General features: G+C 42.2%; 1 protein-coding gene across 8 annotated transcripts in view; it reads left to right on the forward strand.

Moving 5' to 3' along the window:
- The first annotated feature begins 2,479 nt into the window (after positions 1-2,479).
- LOC109866606 (syntaxin-binding protein 5) overlaps positions 2,480-21,402 on the forward strand; it is a 147,847-nt gene continuing 128,924 nt past the window's right edge. For 4 of the 8 annotated variants that reach the window (XM_031800538.1, XM_031800536.1, XM_031800540.1 and 1 more), the window contains exons 1-2: positions 2,887-3,027; positions 18,795-18,892. In XM_031800538.1, coding sequence (XP_031656398.1) covers positions 2,887-3,027; positions 18,795-18,892 — 239 coding nt within the window. Of the gene's footprint in view, positions 3,028-18,794; positions 18,893-21,402 lie in introns of all 8 variants that reach the window. The other 4 variants (XM_031800535.1, XM_031800537.1, XM_031800541.1 and 1 more) reach the window with 3 other exon arrangements.

A 21,402-nucleotide genomic window follows, 5' to 3' on the forward strand; every position in this document is an offset into this window, starting at 1 on the left:
TGTATGTTTCACCTTAACCTCTGGTCTTAGATTACCACTGGATTAGCCATACACTATTCTGTACATAAACCCATATCGCTCACAGTCCAATCAGGTCCCTGTGTATTTGCATATTTCCCAGGGTTACTCTGCCGACAGATGATAGATGACCGTCTGAGGCGCTACAGGGCCAGCCTGATGTATTGCGATGTGATTGGTCCATACAAGGTCCTGCGATGTCATGAAAGACGGCCCCAGGTTTAATCACAGGCAGCCAATCAGATCTGAGACATATGAGTCACTTTGTTTATGAGAGGGACTGTCGCATTAATCAGGTAATCTGGAAACATGGAGAACACACAAACACACACACACACATACACACACACTGGTTGCACGTTCCAGCTATAAAAAGGCAAGTCACCAACATTAGATGACCTTGAACAATAATCAAATATTGTTTGAGGTTCTAAAAATAACACTCACCTTGACTGAAAACAGCATGTACACCTCTGTCAGAACCCCATCCCTCTTTATTTCTCTCCATCTCTTTCTTTCTCTCTCTTTGAACATTGCCCCTCTCAAAGAGAACAATGCAGCGCTTTGTCAAAGCACACGAACACAGCAGTCTGATTCTAAATACAGTGGCAAACACACACACACAAACACAGAACACAGAACACACACAAACAAACACCTCCAGCAGCAGCCATATGAATGGCCAGGCCACGGCACAATGGTGGTAAATGAAATCACTGATGTCACAGTTGGCAAGGGCCCTCCCATCCCACACTGTGGCCTTATGTGTGTGAGTGTGGGCTGCATCTCGTTTTACACAATCACACACACACACACAAAGGGAATGAGATGACCTAATAAGGGCCTTTTTCTTGGCTCTATAAATGTAATCTGAAACACAAGGATATTATTAGGCTGGGTTAAGTGGGGTGTGGTCAATACGAGTACCTTATGAAAATATGAATTACAAGAAAAGGATTACCTTGATATAGTTCTGAATATTTAATTAGCATAAATGTTCTCTTGGTTTTTATTCAATACCGTCTTCTATGTGATGATAATATAATAATAATGTAATAACTGTAATCATTTATAGAACAGTGTAACAATGCTTTACATAGTAAGGGGGAACTCCCCAGCATTGGGCAGATCAGACATGGGGTATCAGGTGTTGATCTGGGAGTGTAAACAGCCATTACCTCCACCCCTGTGCTTCTACCTTCCTGCTGCCCACCTGTGTGTGTGTGTGTGTGTGTGTGTGTGTGTGTGTGTGTGTGTGTGTGTGTGTGTGTGTGTGTGTGTGTGTGTGTGTGTGTGTGTGTGTGCGCCAAGGGCACCTGGTGTGTGTGTGCCAACAGACAGTCCACTGGTGCCAACACTATACACTGAGTGTACAAAACATTAGGAACACCTGCTCTTTCCATAACATACACTAACAAGGTGAATCCAGGTGAAATATATGATCCCTTATTGATGTCACTTGTTAAATCTTCAATCGGTGTAGATGAAAGGGAGGAGACAGGTTAAAGAAAGATTTTTAAGCCTTGAGACAATAGAGACATGGATTGAGTATGTGTGCCATTCAGAGGGTGAATGGACAAGACAAACGATTTAAGTTCCTTTTGAACGGGGTATGGTAGTAGGTGCCAGATTGCCGCATTGGTTTGAGTGTGTCAAGAACTGCAACACTACTGGGTTTTTGACGCTCAACAGCTTCCTTTGTGTATCAAGAATGGTCGACCACCCAAAGCACATCCAGCCAACTTGACGCAACTTTTGGAAGCATTGGTCAAGGGCACCTGTGGAATGCTTTGGACACCGTTTAGAGTTCCTGCCCTGACAAATTGAGTCTGTTTTAAAGGCAAAGGGGGTGCAACTCAATACTAGGAAGGTGTTCGTAATGTTTTGTACACTCAGTGTACGTCAGCGAGGCATGAGAGCTACCCAATAAAAGCTTTTGAGGATCTTAGCATCCTTTAGTGACTGATCTATTCTCATGACAAAACATAGTGAAAAAAATAACAATGAGTAATATTACATGCATTGTATGCAGTCAAGCATGGTTCAAATCAAATCCTCACAGTGATCACCATGGATAATGGATGAGATAGTTTTAGTGGGGTGTTTTAATATTGATGTGGGTTGTACAAGGAGAACAAGGTCGCCTGGCCGCCTGGCTGGCTGTCTCACCCTGATATCACCCTGATTTCTTACCCTGATACTCATACTGCTGCATCACAATAACACCAGGTGCAATGGAGCGAATCCTGCTCTTCACCCTGCCTGCACTGTGTTTGTTTGTGTGTGTGTGTGTGTGTGTGTGTGTGTGTGTGTGTGTGTGTGTGTGTGTGTGTGTGTGTGTGTGTGTGTGTGTGTGTGTGTGTGTGTGTGTGTGAGAGAGAGAGAGAGAGAGAGAGAGAGAGAGAGAGAGAGAGGTGGAAGAGAAAGAGGTAGGAACATTGTTTGTGAGGAGAGATAGGTAAAGTGAGCAGCGTCGGTCGCGCTTCAATCAAACATCCGGGTGCTTAAAAGCGCAGAAGCACCGCTGCAGCTGCGTTTCCGCGTTGCCTGAGCGGAGAGAGTGGAGGGGAGGGGAACGGCGAGAGCGAGCGAGCAGCGGAGACGCAGTGGGACACAGAGTCGGAGAAGAATTACATAGACGCACCACAGCCACACAACAAATACATAGAGAATCGAACATTGAGCGTCAAGGAGCCCGACCCGAGTGGTGCGCGGCCGAAACCCTTTTCACTATGTAAAACCACCAGCTAAAATGTGAGATTTACGGAGGGCATCAGAAGAGAGCGAGAGAGTGGCTTTACCCCGTTATCTTTAGCGGGTCATCTCAATTTTGCTTTCCGTTGTCATCGCAGTGTTTCTGGGGGTAAAATGAAGAAGTTTAACATCAGGAAGGTGCTGGACGGCCTAAAGGAGCAGGCGTCTTCCTCTGTTTCGTCTGGCCAGTCGGGCGCCCCGGAGAACAATTTGATGCACGAGACCCTTCAATCCGAGAATTTTCAGCTCTGCAAGGTGGGCGAGTCAGTTGCCGTTTATAATGTAGCTGTATCCAACATAACAGTCTGTGAATGAATGTTGGTGTTTGCGTGTGTATGTTTCTATTTTCTCACTGCATATTGGCAACCCCTACTCTCAATATTGATACAGGTGAAAATTAACGCGCCGCCAGCTATATATTATTTATAGCCTATAATGTTACGGTTATCATCTGATGGACGGTTCGGCTACTATTTTTGTTATCTGTTATGAAAAGGTATTATAACAATGAGAATTTTCTGGTTTAGACACTCTGTCCATTACCAATGTTTGGCAACCCAGCCTGTAAAATGCGCATATGGCGAATGCGCTTTCGATATATACCAGTACCAATATGGAATAGTATGTTCATCATGATTTTGCGTTTATTTACATGCATCCCATCATTAGCCTATACTTTTGTAAAAATCTAATAAATGCATACATATAGTCCTATCCTCCCTTCCGTTAAAATACACTGGCTTGCTTCATCGCTCATGTCATGTGCACTTCGCATGAACTGTCATACGGAGGGGTTGGGCTAAAAGAACCTGCTTCTTGCATAATCTATGCTCCGTTTGGATGAACATGTCCATCGCTGGATCCCTGGCGGGTTGATACAGCGGCGATCAGTTTCCCACCATACACACCCTCCAGTTCACTCACCCGATCCCCTCATCCAGCCATAGCGGGAGAATGCCTCTGAAATTAGTAGGCCCGTTTTATTATGCACTGGCTCCCCTTCCTCCTTGAATTAGGCAGGACAGAAGAATGGATTGGGTTAATAAACACTCACATTCGATGCACATGCACGCACTGCCGGTAAAACAGCTGGAACGAATTTAGCCCATCATAGGCAACCACAGTAAATTGATGTTAGGCAATAGTTGATAGGATGCGTTGCTTTCTAGTGAAATGGACAACCCTTGGTTTAAATTGTCGCCGATGCAATGTATTTCTCGCCTTCTTATTGTGGCGCTGCATACGCGTGTGCGCGCATGTTATTTTTTTTGTCGGATTCAATGGTCCAGACTATGCCCTAACACTATATTGAAATCAACACCCATATAGGAGGTATATTATTATAGCCCTTATCGTACCAGCGATTTAAAAACGCAGGCCTCCGTATTGGTGACGTGTTTCTCTGCGTCGCATGAGCGCATGAAGGTTTAAACATTTGCGCATGGCTAGAACCGCGTAATATCTGGAATGGTTGACTAGAATGTACAGCCTAGGCTACAATATGTTATATCTCAAATGTTTTTGACCGAGCCGCGTCCTGAAGAGTCATAATTGGGTTGGCGCTCCAGGCGCGTGGTCTAGGGAAATCGTCCAAAGCTCCCTGCTTGTTGCGATGTAATCAACCCGCAATGCCCGGCCCGTGTTGCGGGTCCTGCCTGCGCGAGTGCAGGTGTCTGCTACAGTGGAGCGGCTCTTACATAATATGCTTTAGCCCTCTGCTCGGAATTTAAACGCCCACACCAGTATAAATTCACATTTTCAAGCTGAAACACAAGTATCAGACCATACCCATGATTATTCACAACTATTTAAATCAATAAGTCATCGTTTTAGTCAAAATATGATATATTGGGTTTGAAGTGATAAATCCGAACTGCCCACTTCCAGAAAATCCGTATCAATGCTGTGTCTTTTTTCAAAGATTATGTGGAAATTGTTTTTAGTTTACATTTCGTTTCAGGGCTGGGTTTTATTTGAATGTTACCACCCACCAGCATAGCATTGTTTAGAAGTCAGAAACGCAAAGTTGTTCCTCTTGGGGAGTCCCGACAAACAGCTTTGTTTGGCCGCCTAAACCATGGAGCAAATTAAAATAGGGGATGCAAATGTATGATTTTGTACCTCCAGAAAATCGACATAATCCATTGGATAATTTGTACATTTTCACTTATGATTTAAATCTAGTCTGTATTAAACAAACAAAATAAATATGAACATTTTGCAAGCCTATTCCCCTGTTGTCCCAAGATAAATGGTTTTGACCACTAAAGTCTTGCTTCGCTACATGCTTCACTGCTTTGATTGGTGCAGCTAAAGCACAAGTGTCAATCCTATAATTAAGCAATATGGCCAGAATAGGTGTGGTATATGGCCAGAATAGGTGTGGTATATGGCCAGAATGGACTTAGACTTGGTGCTCCGGTACCGCTTGCCGTGCGGTAGCAGAGAGAACAGTCTATGACTAGGGTGGCTGGAGTCTTTGACAATATTTAGGGCCTTCCTCTGACACCGCCTGGTATAGAGTCCTGGATGGCAGGAAGCTTGGCCCCAGTGATGTACTGGGCCATTTGCTACCCTCTGTAGTGCCGGTCGGAGGCCGAGCAGTTGCCATACCAGGCAGTGATGCAACCAGTCAGAATGCTCTTGATGGTGCAGCTGTAGTACCTTTTGAGGATCTGAGGACCCATAACAAATCTTTTCAGTCTCCTGAGGGGGAATAGGTTTTGTTGTGCCCTCTTCACGACTGTCTTGGTGTGCTTGGACCATGTTAGTTTGTTGGTGATGTGGACACCAAGGAACTTGAAGCGCTCAACCTGCTCCACTAGAGCCTCGTCAATGAGAATGGGGGAGTGCTCTGTCCTCTTTTTCCTGTAGTCCACAATAATCTCCTTTGTATACCAATATACCACGGCTAAGGGCTGTTCCTAGGCACGACGCAAAGCGAGGTGCCTTTTTGCTATTATAAACTGGTTATCAACGTAATTAGAGCAGTAAGAATAAATGTTTTGTCATACCCATGGTATAGGTCTGATATATCACGGCTGTCAGCCAATCAGCATTCAGGGTTCGAAACACCAGGTTATTATGAAAAATAAAAAGGAAAATGCTGCACACTGCTGTTCATGCTCCCAGACCTGCATGAAAAGACACATTTATGGGTAAAAATCACTTTCCGACAAACAGTTTTCGGGAGTTGTCACGGCTTCAGCACACCCTGCGTGAACGTGGGGAAACGAATATGTTGGTGTTCAGACGACGTGAACGGGTCTGTATCCTCACGTGATCTGGTTGAGTATTCAATGAAAACCTACCCGGGAACGAACAGTCACTCTCAGGTTTCCTAAGGTGTACTGCAGGGAACGCACACTGTTGTGTGTGTGCATGTCTGAAAACCTCCCGATCACTCTTCCCACCATTGAAACTCTTGCAAACCTACAACACTCACTCTCCCACCTCCTACAAATCCCCCAAAATCTTGCAGTGAGGAAGGCGTCAGGGCATGCGTACTAGGTGGTGAAAATCCTGCTGGAAAATGTAGCTAATATTATTGCTAATTTGCTACCCTAGCTGCAGTAGTCAACACTAAAACAATCTTTAGTCTTGTTTACAAAAGATAGCTATACTCTGTGCTGTTACTATCAAACATCAACTTGCCAAACTATGGTGGACCATATTCACGTCCCTGCAAAGGGTAGCTAGTTAAACTTAGGATACACAATGCTACTTATTTATTTATTTAACTAGGCAAGTCAGTTAAGAACAAATTCCATTTTTACAATGACAACCTACCCCGGGCCAAACTATAACCCGGATGAGTTAAATTGCAATCTTTTCATAATTTTGTTATTGTCATTGACATAAAATCTTCAACCAATTAGAAATGAGTAGGCCTAGCTAGGTATAATGTTACACATCACGAAATTCAAGTCAAGTCTATTTGTCATATGCACAGAATACACTGGCTGGGCGGTAAAAACATCAAATAAACTATACAGGTATGCATTCACTGACTTGTTTGGATTTTTACTTTCACTTTTATAACAACATTTTCATTTTGATTTGTTACGTTCAATAATACAGTAATGACTGCGGAAAATGATGGCAATCATCTGTTTTTATTGCCAGAAAGAACTGCCTTCAGCAGACAACTAAGAAAGTTAGCTTGCAAGAGCAACAATTCAAACAACTCTGGGAGGAAAGACCCCAAGAAATCGGGCTACTACCTCAAGTGGTGAAAGTAAGAACTGCAATTTAATCCATAAATGCAGTCAAATAGGAGAATAATAATTCTGTCAATGAAATATATATATATATTTTTCACACACTTTGTGAATGACAGCACATTAGTGCAGTGAATGAAGAAATGGATGAAAATGCTGGACTTTAACAAGTAACTATGCAAATGGTAAGCATTGCTCAGTACAAAATCCTACAAAAGTTGATTTTGATTCCTACGCAATGTTCTACAAATGAGATTACTTCACTGTCAGTTTTGTCCTATTAATTTTGGTTGAACATTAAAGCAATCAGAATGGACAAAGCACTTTAAAACCCCTGATAATGAATTTGTTGCTATCATAGGGCCATGCACTACCCATAAAGCATATAGAAAACGTATATTATTCAGAAACATCAAACATCAGAAACATCACTGTCATACTGTCAAAAATGAGAAAAATACAGTGATATGATATGTTGGCCATATCACCCTGTCCTAGATACAGTGCCTTCAGAAAGTATTCATACCCCTTGACTTATTCCTCATTTTGTTGTGTTACAGCCTGAATTCAAAATGGATTCAATTGTTTTTTACACACAATCTTTTTTTACACAAATAACAAACATCATTTTTTTTGTTATACATTTTTGCTATTTAAAAAAAAATTAAATACTTAAATATCTAATTTACATAAGTATTTAAACTCTTGAGTCAATACATGTTAGAATAACCTTTGGCAGCGATTACAGCTGTGAGTCTTTCTGGGTATGTCTCTAAGAGTTTTGCACACCTGGATTGTACAATATTTGCACATTATTATTTTCAAAATTCTTCAACCTCTGTCAAATTGGTTGTTGATCTTTGCTAGACAACCATTTTCAAGGCTTGCCACAGATTTTCAAGCAGATTTAAGCAAAAATGGTAACTCAGCCACTCAGGAACATTCACTGTCCTTTGTAAGCAACTCTATTGTATATTTGAACTTGTGTTTAAGGTTATTGTCCTGCTGAAAGGTGAATGAATCTCCCAGTGTCTGTTGAAAAGCAGATTGAATGAGGATTTAATCTAGAATTTTGCCTGTGCTTAGCTCCATTCTATTTCTTTTTTATTCTGAAAAACTCCCCAGTCCTTATCGATTACAAGCATACCCATAACATGATGCAGTCACGACTATGCTTGAAAATAGGGAGAGTGGCACTCAGTAATGTGTTGGATTGGATTTTCCCCTAACATAACACTTTGTTTTCCTGAAAAAAAGTGAATTGCTTTGCCACATTTTTTTGCAGTATTACTTTAGTGCCTTATTGCTAACAGGATGCATGTTTTGCAGTATTACTTTAGTGCCTTATTGCTAACAGGATGCATGTTTTGCAGTATTACTTTAGTGCCTTATTGCTAACAGGATGCATGTTTTGCAGTATTACTTTAGTGCCTTATTGCTAACAGGATGCATGTTTTGCAGTATTACTTTAGTGCCTTATTGCTAACAGGATGCATGTTTTGCAGTATTACTTTAGTGCCTTATTGCTAACAGGATGCATGTTTTGCAGTATTACTTTAGTGCCTTATTGCTAACAGGATGCATGTTTTGCAGTATTACTTTAGTGCCTTATTGCTAACAGGATGCATGTTTTGCAGTATTACTTTAGTGCCTTATTGCTAACAGGATGCATGTTTTGCAGTATTACTTTAGTGCCTTATTGCTAACAGGATGCATGTTTTGCAGTATTACTTTAGTGCCTTATTGCTAACAGGATGCATGTTTTGCAGTATTACTTTAGTGCCTTATTGCTAACAGGATGCATGTTTTGCAGTATTACTTTAGTGCCTTATTGCTAACAGGATGCATGTTTTGCAGTATTACTTTAGTGCCTTATTGCTAACAGGATGCATGTTTTGCAGTATTACTTTAGTGCCTTATTGCTAACAGGATGCATGTTTTGCAGTATTACTTTAGTGCCTTATTGCTAACAGGATGCATGTTGTGCAGTATTACTTTAGTGCCTTATTGCTAACAGGATGCATGTTTTGCAGTATTACTTTAGTGCCTTATTGCTAACAGGATGCATGTTTTGCAGTATTACTTTAGTGCCTTATTGCTAACAGGATGCATGTTTTGCAGTATTACTTTAGTGCCTTATTGCTAACAGGATGCATGTTTTGCAGTATTACTTTAGTGCCTTATTGCTAACAGGATGCATGTTTTGCAGTATTACTTTAGTGCCTTATTGCTAACAGGATGCATGTTTTGCAGTATTACTTTAGTGCCTTATTGCTAACAGGATGCATGTTTTGCAGTATTACTTTAGTGCCTTATTGCTAACAGGATGCATGTTTTGCAGTATTACTTTAGTGCCTTATTGCTAACAGGATGCATGTTTTGCAGTATTACTTTAGTGCCTTATTGCTAACAGGATGCATGTTTTGCAGTATTACTTTAGTGCCTTATTGCTAACAGGATGCATGTTTTGCAGTATTACTTTAGTGCCTTATTGCTAACAGGATGCATGTTTTGCAGTATTACTTTAGTGCCTTATTGCTAACAGGATGCATGTTTTGCAGTATTACTTTAGTGCCTTATTGCTAACAGGATGCATGTTTTGCAGTATTACTTTAGTGCCTTATTGCTAACAGGATGCATGTTTTGCAGTATTACTTTAGTGCCTTATTGCTAACAGGATGCATGTTTTGCAGTATTACTTTAGTGCCTTGTTGCTAACAGGATGCATGTTTTGCAGTATTACTTTAGTGCCTTATTGCTAACAGGATGCATGTTTTGCAGTATTACTTTAGTGCCTTATTGCTAACAGGATGCATGTTTTGCAGTATTACTTTAGTGCCTTGTTGCTAACAGGATGCATGTTTTGCAGTATTACTTTAGTGCCTTATTGCTAACAGGATGCATGTTTTGCAGTATTACTTTAGTGCCTTGTTGCTAACAGGATGCATGTTTTGGAGGATTTTTATTCTTTAATGGCTTCCTTTTCACTCCGTCAATTAGGTTAGTTTTGTGGAGTAAATACAATGACGTTGATCCATCCTCAGTTTTCTCCTATCACAACAACAACAACCATTAAACCCTGTAACTGTTTTAAAGTCACCATTGGCCTCATGGTGAAATCCCTGAGTGGTTTCCTTCATACCGACACCTGGGTTAGGAAGGACACCGGCATCTTTGTAGTGGCTGGGTGTATTGATATACCATCCAAAGTGTAACTAATAATATCACCATGCTCAAAAAGATAATCAACGTCTGTTTTTATTTTTATTTGTACCCTTGTACCAATTTTACATATTATTTCTTATTTAACCTTTATTTAACTAAGCAAGTCAGTTAAGAACAAATTCTTATTTACAATTATGGCCTACCCCAGCCAAACCCGGGTGACGCTGGGCCAATTTTGCGCCGCCCTATAGGACTCCCAATCGCGGCCGGATGTGATACAGCCTGGATGCAGCCCAATAAGTGCCCTTCATTGCGAGGCATTGGAAAACCTCCCTGGTCTTTGTGTTTGAAATTCACTGCTCAACTGAGGGACCTTACAAATAACTGAATGTGTGTGGTACAGAGATGAGGCAGTCATTCAAAAATCATGCTAAAGACTATTATTGCAACTTATTATGTGACTTGTTAAGAATTTTTACTCCTGAACTTATTTATGCTTGTCACAACAAAGGGGTTGAATACTTATTGACTCAAGACAAGAAAAACATAATTCCAATTTGACATTATATTGTTTGTAAGCCAGTGACAAACAATCTCAAATTGATGTTTGGGCTTGGCCAGGCTCTCCTGGCTACAGTCCAGGGCTATCACAGAGGTAGAGGTGAGGGGAGGTGGCAGCGGGGGAGGCGGAGGGGTATGATGGGATTGGAGCTGTTGGAGCAGTTGCTGTCTCTGTCCCTGCGGTCGAGGCTGCTCCGCTTCTACTGCTACTGCTGTGGTTGTGTGTGTGGTGGTTACGGTGTCTGCTGTGGTTGTGTAGGTGGTGGTTACAGTGCCTGCTGTGGTTGTGTGAGTGGTGGTTACGGTGTCTGCTGTGGTTGTGTTAGTGGTGGTTACGGTGTCTGCTGTGGCTGTGGGAGTGGTGGTTACGGTGTCTGCTGTGGCTGTGGGAGTGGTGGTTACAGTGTCTGCAGTGGGCTCTGGAGCCAGACTGTCCCGTCTGTAGCCCCCTTCTCTCGCTCTCAGTGTTGTGAATACTTGGAGGAAGAGTTGGCCACCTGGTAAAATTACCTTCTAGAGACGATCCCACCGGTACCACCCTCCTGAGTTCCTATCCCGCTCTCTGTCCCTGTCCCTCTCTCTGTCTGCCAGAGGTGGCTGCTCATACTGGGGTGCAGGGGGTGGGGGGGGGGCAGTAGTGGGCTACCGTGGGTGACCCCTGTAATAGGGGTCTTCCGGGTAATGGGGTGCTTTGTATGTCCCGACTGAGGAGGGGACAGCAGAGGAGGAACATGGCAACATGTCCTGGGGAGAGTTTTATTTTTTTATTATTTTTATTTAACCATTATTTAATCAGGTAGGCTAGTTGAGAACACCTTTATTTAATCAGGTAGGCTAGTTGAGAACACCTTTATTTAATCAGGTAGGCTAGTTGAGAACACCTTTATTTAATCAGGTAGGCTAGTTGAGAACACCTTTATTTAATCAGGTAGGCTAGTTGAGAACACCTTTATTTAATCAGGTAGGCTAGTTGAGAACACCTTTATTTAATCAGGTAGGCTAGTTGAGAACACCTTTATTTAATCAGGTAGGCTAGTTGAGAACACCTTTATTTAACCAGGTAGGCTAGTTGAGAACACCTTTATTTAATCAGGTAGGCTAGTTGAGAACAAGTTCTCATTTACAACTGCGACCTGGCCAAGATAAAGCATAGCAGTGTGACACAAACAACAACACAGAGTAACACATAGAATAAACAAACATACAGTCAATAATTACAATTGAGAAAGTCTATATACAGTGTGTGCAAATGAGGTAGGATAAGGGGCTTGTGAGGCAATAAATAGGTCATAGTGGCGAAATTATTACAGTATGGCAAATTAAACACTGGGGTGATAGATGTGCAGAAGATGAGTGTGCAAGTAGTGGTACTGGGGTGCAAAGGAGCAAAATAAAATAAATAAATAACAATATGGTGATGAGGTAGTTGGATGGGCTATTGACAGATTGGCTATGTACAGGTGCAGTAATCTGTGAGCTGCTCTGACAGCTGGTGCTTAAAGCTAGAGAGGGAGATGAATCTCCAGCTTCAGTGATCTTTGCAGTTCGTTCCAGTCATTGGCAGCAGAGAATTGGAAGGAAAGGCGGTCGAAGGACGAATTGGCTTTGGGGGTGACCAGAGACATACAGTATACCTGCTGGAGCGCGTGCTACAGGTGGGTGCTGCTATGGTGACCAGTGAGCTGAGATAAGGCAGGGCTTTACCTAGCAACGACTTATAGATGACCTGGAGCCAGTGGGTTTGGCGATGGATATGAAGCGAGGGCCAGCCAACGAGAGCATACAGGTCGCAGTGGTGGGTAGTATATGGTGCTTTGGTGACAAAACGGATGGCGCTGTTGACACGGCATCCAATTTGTTGAGTAGAGTGTTGGAGGCTTTTTTGTAAATGACATTGCTGAAGTCAAGGATCGGTAGGATAGTCAGTTTTACGAGAGTATGTTTGGCAGCATGAGTGAAGGATGCTTTGTTGCAAAATAGGAAGCCAATTCTAGATGACATTTTGGATTGGAGATGCTTAATGTGACTCTGGAAGGAGGGTTTACAGTCTAACCAGACACCTAGGTATTTGTAGTTGTCCACATATTCTAAGTCAGAATATGAGTCTGCCGATAAGAATATGGTAAAAGCCTTGGCCAGGTCGATGAATACAGCTGCACAGTATTATCTCTAATCGATGGCCGTTATGATATCGTTTAGGACCTTGACCGTGGCTGAGGTGCACCCATGACCAGCTCGGAAACAAGATTGCATAGCGGAGAAGGTACGGTGGGATTCGAAATGGTCGGTGTTCTGTTTGTTAACTTGGCTTTCGAAGACCTTAGAAAGGTAGGGTAGGATATAGGTCTGTAGCAATTTGGGTTTAGATGGTCTCCCCCTTTGAAGAGGGGGATGACCGCGGCAGCTTTCCAATCTTTGGGGATCTCAGACGATACGAAAGAGAGGTTGAACAAGCTAGTAATAGGGGTTGCAACAATAGTAGTCACTGTTGGTCAACGGCCCAGGGCTGTATTCAACATGTCTGACAGAAACACAATGACAGAAAGAGGGTTTAGGTAAAAACACAAGTTGGCACATTACATTTTGTGATCCTAATGAGTAGAAATATATATAATTTATATAATAACAACACATGTGGATAATTGCTTAGACGCTGCTCATTAAATCCCTTGAATGCTAGCATCCCTGCAGCCAGGGTAACAGGCTCCACCGGATAACTGACGACTGCACAGAAACAATTAGAACAGAGGATTGGATAGAGATACATTACACAACAGCAGGCAATGAGAGTGTCAAGCATGAGGGCCCATAAAGGTACATTGTAAATACCATACTGAACAGAAATATAATCCCAACATGCAGCACTTTCAATCATTTTACCGAGTTACAGTTCATATAAGGAAATCAGTCAATTTAAGAAAACAGAAATACTCTTCAGTTTCATCAACTGTCCAGGTTGCTGGTCTCAGACGATCCCGCAGGTGAAGAGCTGGATGTGGTGGTCCTGGGCTTGTGTGATTACACAGGGTCTACGGTTGTGAGGCCAGTTGGACGTACTGCCAAATTCTCTAAAACGACATTGGAGGCGGCTTATGGTAGAGAAATGAATACTAAATTCTCTGGCAACAACTCTGGTGGACATTCCTCCAGTCAGTATGCCAATTGCGTGAGATGAGATGGCATGCTCCAGAGCGTCTTTCAAAAAGTGAGGCAAGTGGAAGTGTGTGATGAGGGATGAAAACAGGAGTTAGACATTTAGTCATTTAACAGACAGACAGTAAGTACATTCATCATAAGGTAGCTAAGTGAGACAACCCCATATCACAGTCATAGTAGGTACATTTTTTACTTTGATAAGGTCAGCAAAGTCAGTGCTGGTAAGAAAAGAAGAGGGCCAGAGTTACTGCAAGAAAGGCAAGGGTTTTAGTGGAGGGGTGGTGAGGGGGGGTGCTGTGGGATACATCAAGATACTTGGTGTAGAGGAAGGTTTTCAGATGTTTTCAGAAGATGTGCAGGCACTTGGCTGTTGTAACGGTTGTCTTCCTCCTCTGACGAGGAGTATGAAAGATCGGACCAATGCGCAGCGTGGTAAGTGTCCATATTTTAATGAAATATAACCGAATACTGAATACAAAAGAAGAAGAGAAATAAATGAAAACCGAAACAGTTCTGTATGGTAAAACGTAGACACAGAAAACAACTACCCACAACCCATAGTGGGAAAACAGGCTGCCTAAGTATGGTTCTCAATCAGAGACAACGATTGACAGCTGCCTCTGATTGGGAACCATACCAGGCCAAACACATAGACATATAACACACAGAACAAAACATAGAATTCCCACCCAAACCCACACCCTGACCAAACTAAAATAGAGACATAAAAAAGGAACTAAGGTCAGGACGTGACAGCTGTCCTGACATTACGGGAAAGCGGTGTGTCTGGAGCAGATCCTACACGGTCGAGGGTTCCACAAATCTCCCACTAGGGAACCCCAATTCCTGTAGACTGTGGAGAGATGACAAGAGTGATAACACCTAGCCTACAGCCCAATACATTTTAAACTACGTCTTATGTCTTAGATTGTAACAATTCCTCTACATTCCTTTTCTACAAATGACTCTCTCAATCTCTAGACCAGATTTGTTTGCACTAAGATGCAGTGGTAAAAGCCTACTGTCAAGAAATAACAATGACTACGTGACATATAATTCCTGAAACAATCCAGTTGATACATTTAAAAAATGTCATTGCATTCATGCATTGTATAAGTTTATCATTAGAAACAGCTAGCCTATAATGTTACATATTGGCACTGGCAGTTAACTAACACTGAATAGACACATGTTAGCTAACTATAACATTCACAATTCCAGAGGTAGCAATGTGAAAAAAACAGTCTTAACGTTATTATCAGCTTGTATTACCAGCTGTAACGGTTTTCTTCATCTGAAGGAGAGGCGGACCAAAATGCAGCGTGGTGGTTATTCATGTTTTTAATAAAGACAACTATACATGAAATAACTAACAAAACAAGAAATGTGAAAACTCAAAACAGTCCTATCTGGTGCAAACACAGAGACAGGAACAATCACCCACAAAACCCAACACCAAACAGGCTACCTAAATATGGTTCCCAATCAGAGACAATGACGAACACCTGCCTCTGATTGAGAACCATATCAGGCCAAACATAGAACTAGACAAACTAGACAATAAACATAGAATGCCCAACCAGATCACACCCTGACCAACCAAAACATAGAAACATACAAAGCAAACTATGGTCAGGGTGTGACACCAGCATTGATCCGCGTAGACTCGAGAAAATAGACTTGCCATCTTTATCAATCATATAGTCTGTAAGCCTACTGTCAAGAAATGACATTAACAATGTGACATAGCTAGCTGTAATTCTAAAACACAATCCATTGTTAATTCTAACCTAGCTACCTATAGCATACTATAAACTCGCTCCAGTCTGAGCTGCTGTCAAAACAATGATAGGAACGGTACACTCTAGCTAGGGTAGCTAGCTAGTTGTTTAGCAAACTAGCATACCACTAACGTTCATTTCAACCCGCTAGTAATTATCTTTTTGATAACCACATTAACAGGATGTAACATTGGTAAGGTAGCTAGATACAGTACTTCAGCTCACATTAACTTGCTAGATATATATAAACTCTGTTAGCATGTGTGACTAACATTAGCTGCTAGCTAGCTAGAATACTTGGTTTAATTTAGCTAGAACATTAGCTTGCTCAGTTTGCAAAAAAACTATAATGAACAGTCACCCGCAAAAGAAAATTCAAGGAACTTGTTTATTTATTTTGTTGTGCTATTACATTTGTATTGGTGTTTCGTGTCCGATGTGCTCAGGGTGTTGCTACATGTCATTTGCGATGTGCATCATGAGCCAAGTCACTGTAGCCTGTAATGTCACTTCCCCTGTAAGAACCATGAGCACGGACTGACTTGGCTTTGCTGTACAGCAGCTGAAGCCTGCCAGCAGACTGCCAGCATCCTACCTACCAAAGATTGTACCGTGTTCATTACAAAGTAGAAAAACAAATGTCTCTTATGGAAGATGCAAAAAGTTTGGAGACAACAATAGATGGTGAAGTCAAAAATACTGGTTTCCTTCTGTGGCAAAGTTTTCACTATTGTAATGAAACAGTAGGGAGCAGGTCTCGAACCCTCGGCCTTCTCCCAAGGTCCGGCGCGCTATCGACTGTGCTGCAAAAGCATGCTCTTGCGGCAGGGTCGATTTCCGCGCTTATAAACCCAGGGTCGTTACACTATTATGCTTACTACAAAACAGTAGCCAGCTGACTAATGTTTTGAATACGTTGTAGTAAAAAAAACTGCAAAAACAGATCAAATTAGCTAGCTAGATAAGGTTAGCAAGATAGCAAACTAATGTTCGCATGCTAAGTAGCTACACTGACAGCTTTCAATTGGTTGATGTTTCTCCAGTCCACGTGGAAATCACCAGAACATTCTTTCCCACCCCCAATTCGTGAATATTTAAACAACAGTGACCTCTCATTCAGAGAAAAAAAAGAAGAAGAAGAGGAAAAATGCCCAAAATGCCAAAAATGAAGCTGGGAAAGTGACTACTGAGACCAGTGACAATCAAAACCCAACAGAAAACTCTGAGGTTAATAAGCGACCCCGAAGGCGGTGTAGTTCTCTGCAGAATACAAAAGAAGGCAGCCAAACATCAATGCTGGCTTTCATTCAAACAAACAATCAACAAACACCCAAGCGGCCCAGGGTACCAAGCTCCCCATCAGAGTCTGGAGTTAGGTCACTTGCAGAAAAAATGGCTGATAAGGAGGATGTAATTCTGAGAGAAGTGGACAAAAAGGCTCCTTAATTAACCACCCAGACCGAAATCATTGATGAATGGTGGAACATGCATGATTTAAATAATCTATATTTGAGTAGCCTATATTATCAGGTTCAGAGAAGGACATCTGTGTAACTCATAACCTCTGTTGCTATCATAAGAGAATGAGCAATCTGCAGATAACTTTTTCAAACCATCCATCAGGCTAAAATGCTCTGGGACCCTCGTTCCAAGCCTAGAGGAATATTGGGAGGTCATTTGAATATTCATAGCATTATTTCTAAGAGTGAACAGGTAGAACATTTATTGAATGAGTCTAATCTTGATTTTTCTGTTTCTCTGAGACATGGCTGAAGAAATTGTCTCCTATTTCAGGAGCAACAGGGGAGACGGCAGTGGGGATGGATTGACTATGTACATGGAAGATAACTATAAATTCAATCGTAACATATGGAAACATGCCAATGACCTTGAATGTATGGGGCTGAATGTCTTCCTCTCCCCTCTTGTGTCTCTCACTATAATTGGATTATATCAACAACCAACATCTGATATCTCGTTTTATGACCATCTAAATGCCATGCTTAAAGAATGTGACTATAAGAAGGAGATCATCTTCATGGGCGATTTCAATATAAACTGGGAAAACAAAACGTGCAGGAAAAAACTCAAAGACTATTTCAACCTGACTCAAATAATACAAGGTCCAACCAGAGTAACACAGTCATCCCAGACTCAAATTGATCTGGTGTTTACTAACAGACCTGATCGAAAAACTAAGTCCACTAACTTACAAACTGGCTTTTCTCAAATCAAATTGAATTGGTCACATACACGTGTTTAGCAGATGTTATTGCGGGTGTAACAAAATGCTTGTGCTTTTAGTTCCGAGAGTGGAGCAATATCGGAAATGTTACTTTGGTGTTTAGAAAGCTCACTAAAAAGAGATTTAAGTACTTTACACCACTGCAATTGTAGAATAAATGTTTCTCATATTGATGCCACACAGTCTGTTTTCTAAATGAGAATTTGTTTTTTAGGGGCACTTGCTCTATAAGCAAACAAGTGGGCTACAACAACCTGCCTAACTGACTGACTCATGCAATACTCCAGCAGCAGCATATTGTGGTAGACCTGTCACGCCCCAATGTGAAGGGTTTTATTACAGAGTAATATAATTACAATTAGCTGCTATGTGGGAGGCGCCATAAAAAGAGATCACCGACTGGGCAAAAACTGGTTGAATCAACATTATTTCCACTTAATTTCAACCAAAAAATGTAATGTGATGATTGATGTTCAATCAATGTGGAAAACGTATAAAAATGTATTTTTTTCACCCAACTTTTAACCTAAATCCAATGATAAGGTGACAGTTTTGGTTGATTTCACATTGAACAACTCAACCAAATGTAAATCCAAACTAGACGTTGAACTGTTTGTGCCCAGTAGGGGTGTTGTTGCTAGTGTACACACAATATCATGGAACCCAACCCGTTAGGTGTACACATTAAACATCACAGTTTAAGTCTTGTTGTGCTCATGTATTGCTGTTCCTTTGCCTGTAATTTCAAATTGCAGTTTGAGTAAATATATTGATGTTGAATTATGTGGACACAAAACTACTCTATTGAGAGAACGCTTATTCCCACTAACCCTGATTTCTATCTGTTGTTTCCTCATTCCTCATTGCTTTGCTGCCATCTCATTGGACGCCCAGACTGTCCGTCATGGCTTCCCCTATCAGCCGTCGTCCATGGCCCATGACCCAGTCCAGAAGATCCTGGCCATTGGGACCCAGAGTGGGGCCCTCAGACTGTATCCTTTCTGCTCTGTGTGATGCTGTGTTCAACTCCATTGATCTGTTTGTGTTGTGTACACTAGCCACTGGGTCCCTGAGGGGGAGGCCCTGTATGGGGCTGCTCTCAGCCCAGACCAGACCAGCAGCAGGTAGGTGGATGGATGGATGGATGGATGGATAGATAGATAGAAAGACAATGCCCTTGGAAGAGCAGGCTGAGCTCATTGGTGTTTATGTATACTCATTCTATCTATGTCTGATAGCACATATTACAGTAAAATGGCATGTTACACTGTAAAAGAAAAAAGCCGATCCTTTACTCTTAATCCTTGATATTGAGCTGGCAGCCAGTTTACAGGGACAACAGCTTGCTGTGCTTTATAACACAGAGCAGTGGAATGGCACCCCAGGGAGCCATAGCTACAGAGAGCACCTGCCCGCTATCTCGCCTCTTGCCTGCCTGCGTCAGGCCCCTTTACTGTTCCAGCATGTGTTCTCCCTGAAAGTAGCTCATTAAGGTGTGATTACTGTCTGCCTTTCTGTCCCTCCTTGCTTTTTCCTGTTTCTGTCTCTCCCTGCTGTCTGTTTTTTTTTGTCTCTCCCTGTTGTCTGTCTTTCTGTCTCTCCCTGTTGTCTGTCTTTCTGTCTCTCCCTGTTGTCTGTCTTTCTGTCTCTCCCTGCTGTCTGTCTTTTTGTCTCTCCCTGTTGTCTGCCTTTCTGTCTCTCCCTGTTGTCTGTCTTTCTGTCTCTCCCTGCTGTCTGTCTTTTTGTCTCTCCCTGTTGTCTGTCTTTCTGTCTCTCCCTGCTGTCTGTCTTTCTGTCTCTCCCTGCTGTCTGTCTTTCTGTCTCTCCCTGCTGTCTGTCTTTGTGTCTCTCCCTGCTGTCTGCGTTTCTGTCTCTCCCTGCTGTTTGTCTTTCTGTCTCTCCCTGTTGTCTGTCTTTCTGTCTCTCCTTGTTGTCTGTCCTTCTGTCTCTCCCTGCTGTCTGTCTTTCTGTCTCTCCATGCTGTCTGTCTTTCTGTCTCTCCCTGTTGTCTGTCTTTCTGTCTCTCCCTGTTGTCTGTCTTTCTGTCTCTCCCTGTTGTCTGTCTTTCTGTCTGTCTCTCCCTGCTGTCTGTCTTTCTGTCTCTCCCTACTATTTGCATTGGTATTAGATTTGTGTCAATCAAGATGGAACCACAGAGTGGTTGATATACTGGCTATGATGGTCAGTTTACGCTGAGACAACATGTGTTTTTTTTGACCACTTGAGCTGAAGATAAACCATCAGTGAATGGTTTGGCGATTCGTCCTCCTCACTGACGTTGGTAGCTTTGAATTTGAGAGGAGAGAAGCATCTTAACTTCAGTCATATCTTTGATTGATGTCGATCAGATAGAAATAGGTTTTTATCTCTGGGAGAGGAAGGTGAATGCGGAGTCATGCAACCACCCACGCTGTTCCCTTCTCAGATCAGTGCTCTAGATGATGAATTGGCCTGCTTTTGCCTAATCTGAAGACGAAGATGCCTGATACAGAAGATATGCTGTTATTGGTCCTTTTTTCTCCTTTGATGAAGAGGATTTCTGTCCTGTAGCTCTATGTCTGTCCTGTAGCTCTATGTCTGTCCTGTAGCTCTATGTCTGTCCTGTAACTCTTTGTCTGTCCTGTAACTCTTTGTCTGTCCTGTAGCTCTATGTCTTTCCTGTAGCTCTATGTCTGTCCTGTAGCTCTATGTCTGTCCTGTAGCTCTATGTCTGTCCTGTAACTCTGTCTGTCCTGTAGCTCCATGTCTGTCCTGTAGCTCTATGTCTGTCCTGTAGCTCTATGTCTGTCCTGTAGCTCTATGTCTGTCCTGTAACTCTGTCTGTCCTGTAACTCTTTGTCTGTCCTGTAGCTCTATGTCTTTCCTGTAACTCTATGTCTGTCCTGTAGCTCTATGTCTGTCCTGTAGCTCTATGTCTGTCCTGTAGCTCTATGTCTTTCCTGTAGCTCTTTGTCTGTCCTATAGCTCTATGTCTGTCCTGTAGCTCTATGTCTGTCCTGTAGCTCTATGTCTGTCCTGTAGCTCTATGTCTGTCCTGTAGCTCTATGTCTTTCCTGTAGCTCTTTGTCTGTCCTATAGCTCTATGTCTGTCCTGTAGCGCTATGTCTGTCCTTTTTATTTTTTATTTTACCTTTATTTTACTAGGCAAGTCAGTTAAGAACAAATTCTTATTTTCAATGACGGCCTAGGAACAGTGGGTTAACTGCCTGTTCAGGGGCAGAACGACAGATTTGTACCTTGTCAGCTCGGGGATTCGAACTTGCAACCTTTCGGTTACTAGTCCAACGCTCTAACCACTAGGCTACCCTGCCGCCCCTGTGTCTGTCCTGTAGCTCTATGTCTGTCCTGTAACTCTATGTCTGTCCTGTAGCTCTATGTCTGTCCTGTAGCTCTATGTCTGCCCTGTAGCTCTTTGTCTGTCCTATAGCTCTATGTCTGTCCTGTAACTCTATGTCTGTCCTGTAACTCTATGTCTGTGGTGTGGCTCCATGCTGTGATTGCC

This window comes from Oncorhynchus kisutch, linkage group LG21, assembly GCF_002021735.2.
Source record: "Oncorhynchus kisutch isolate 150728-3 linkage group LG21, Okis_V2, whole genome shotgun sequence".
NCBI classification, from domain to species: domain Eukaryota; kingdom Metazoa; phylum Chordata; class Actinopteri; order Salmoniformes; family Salmonidae; genus Oncorhynchus; species Oncorhynchus kisutch.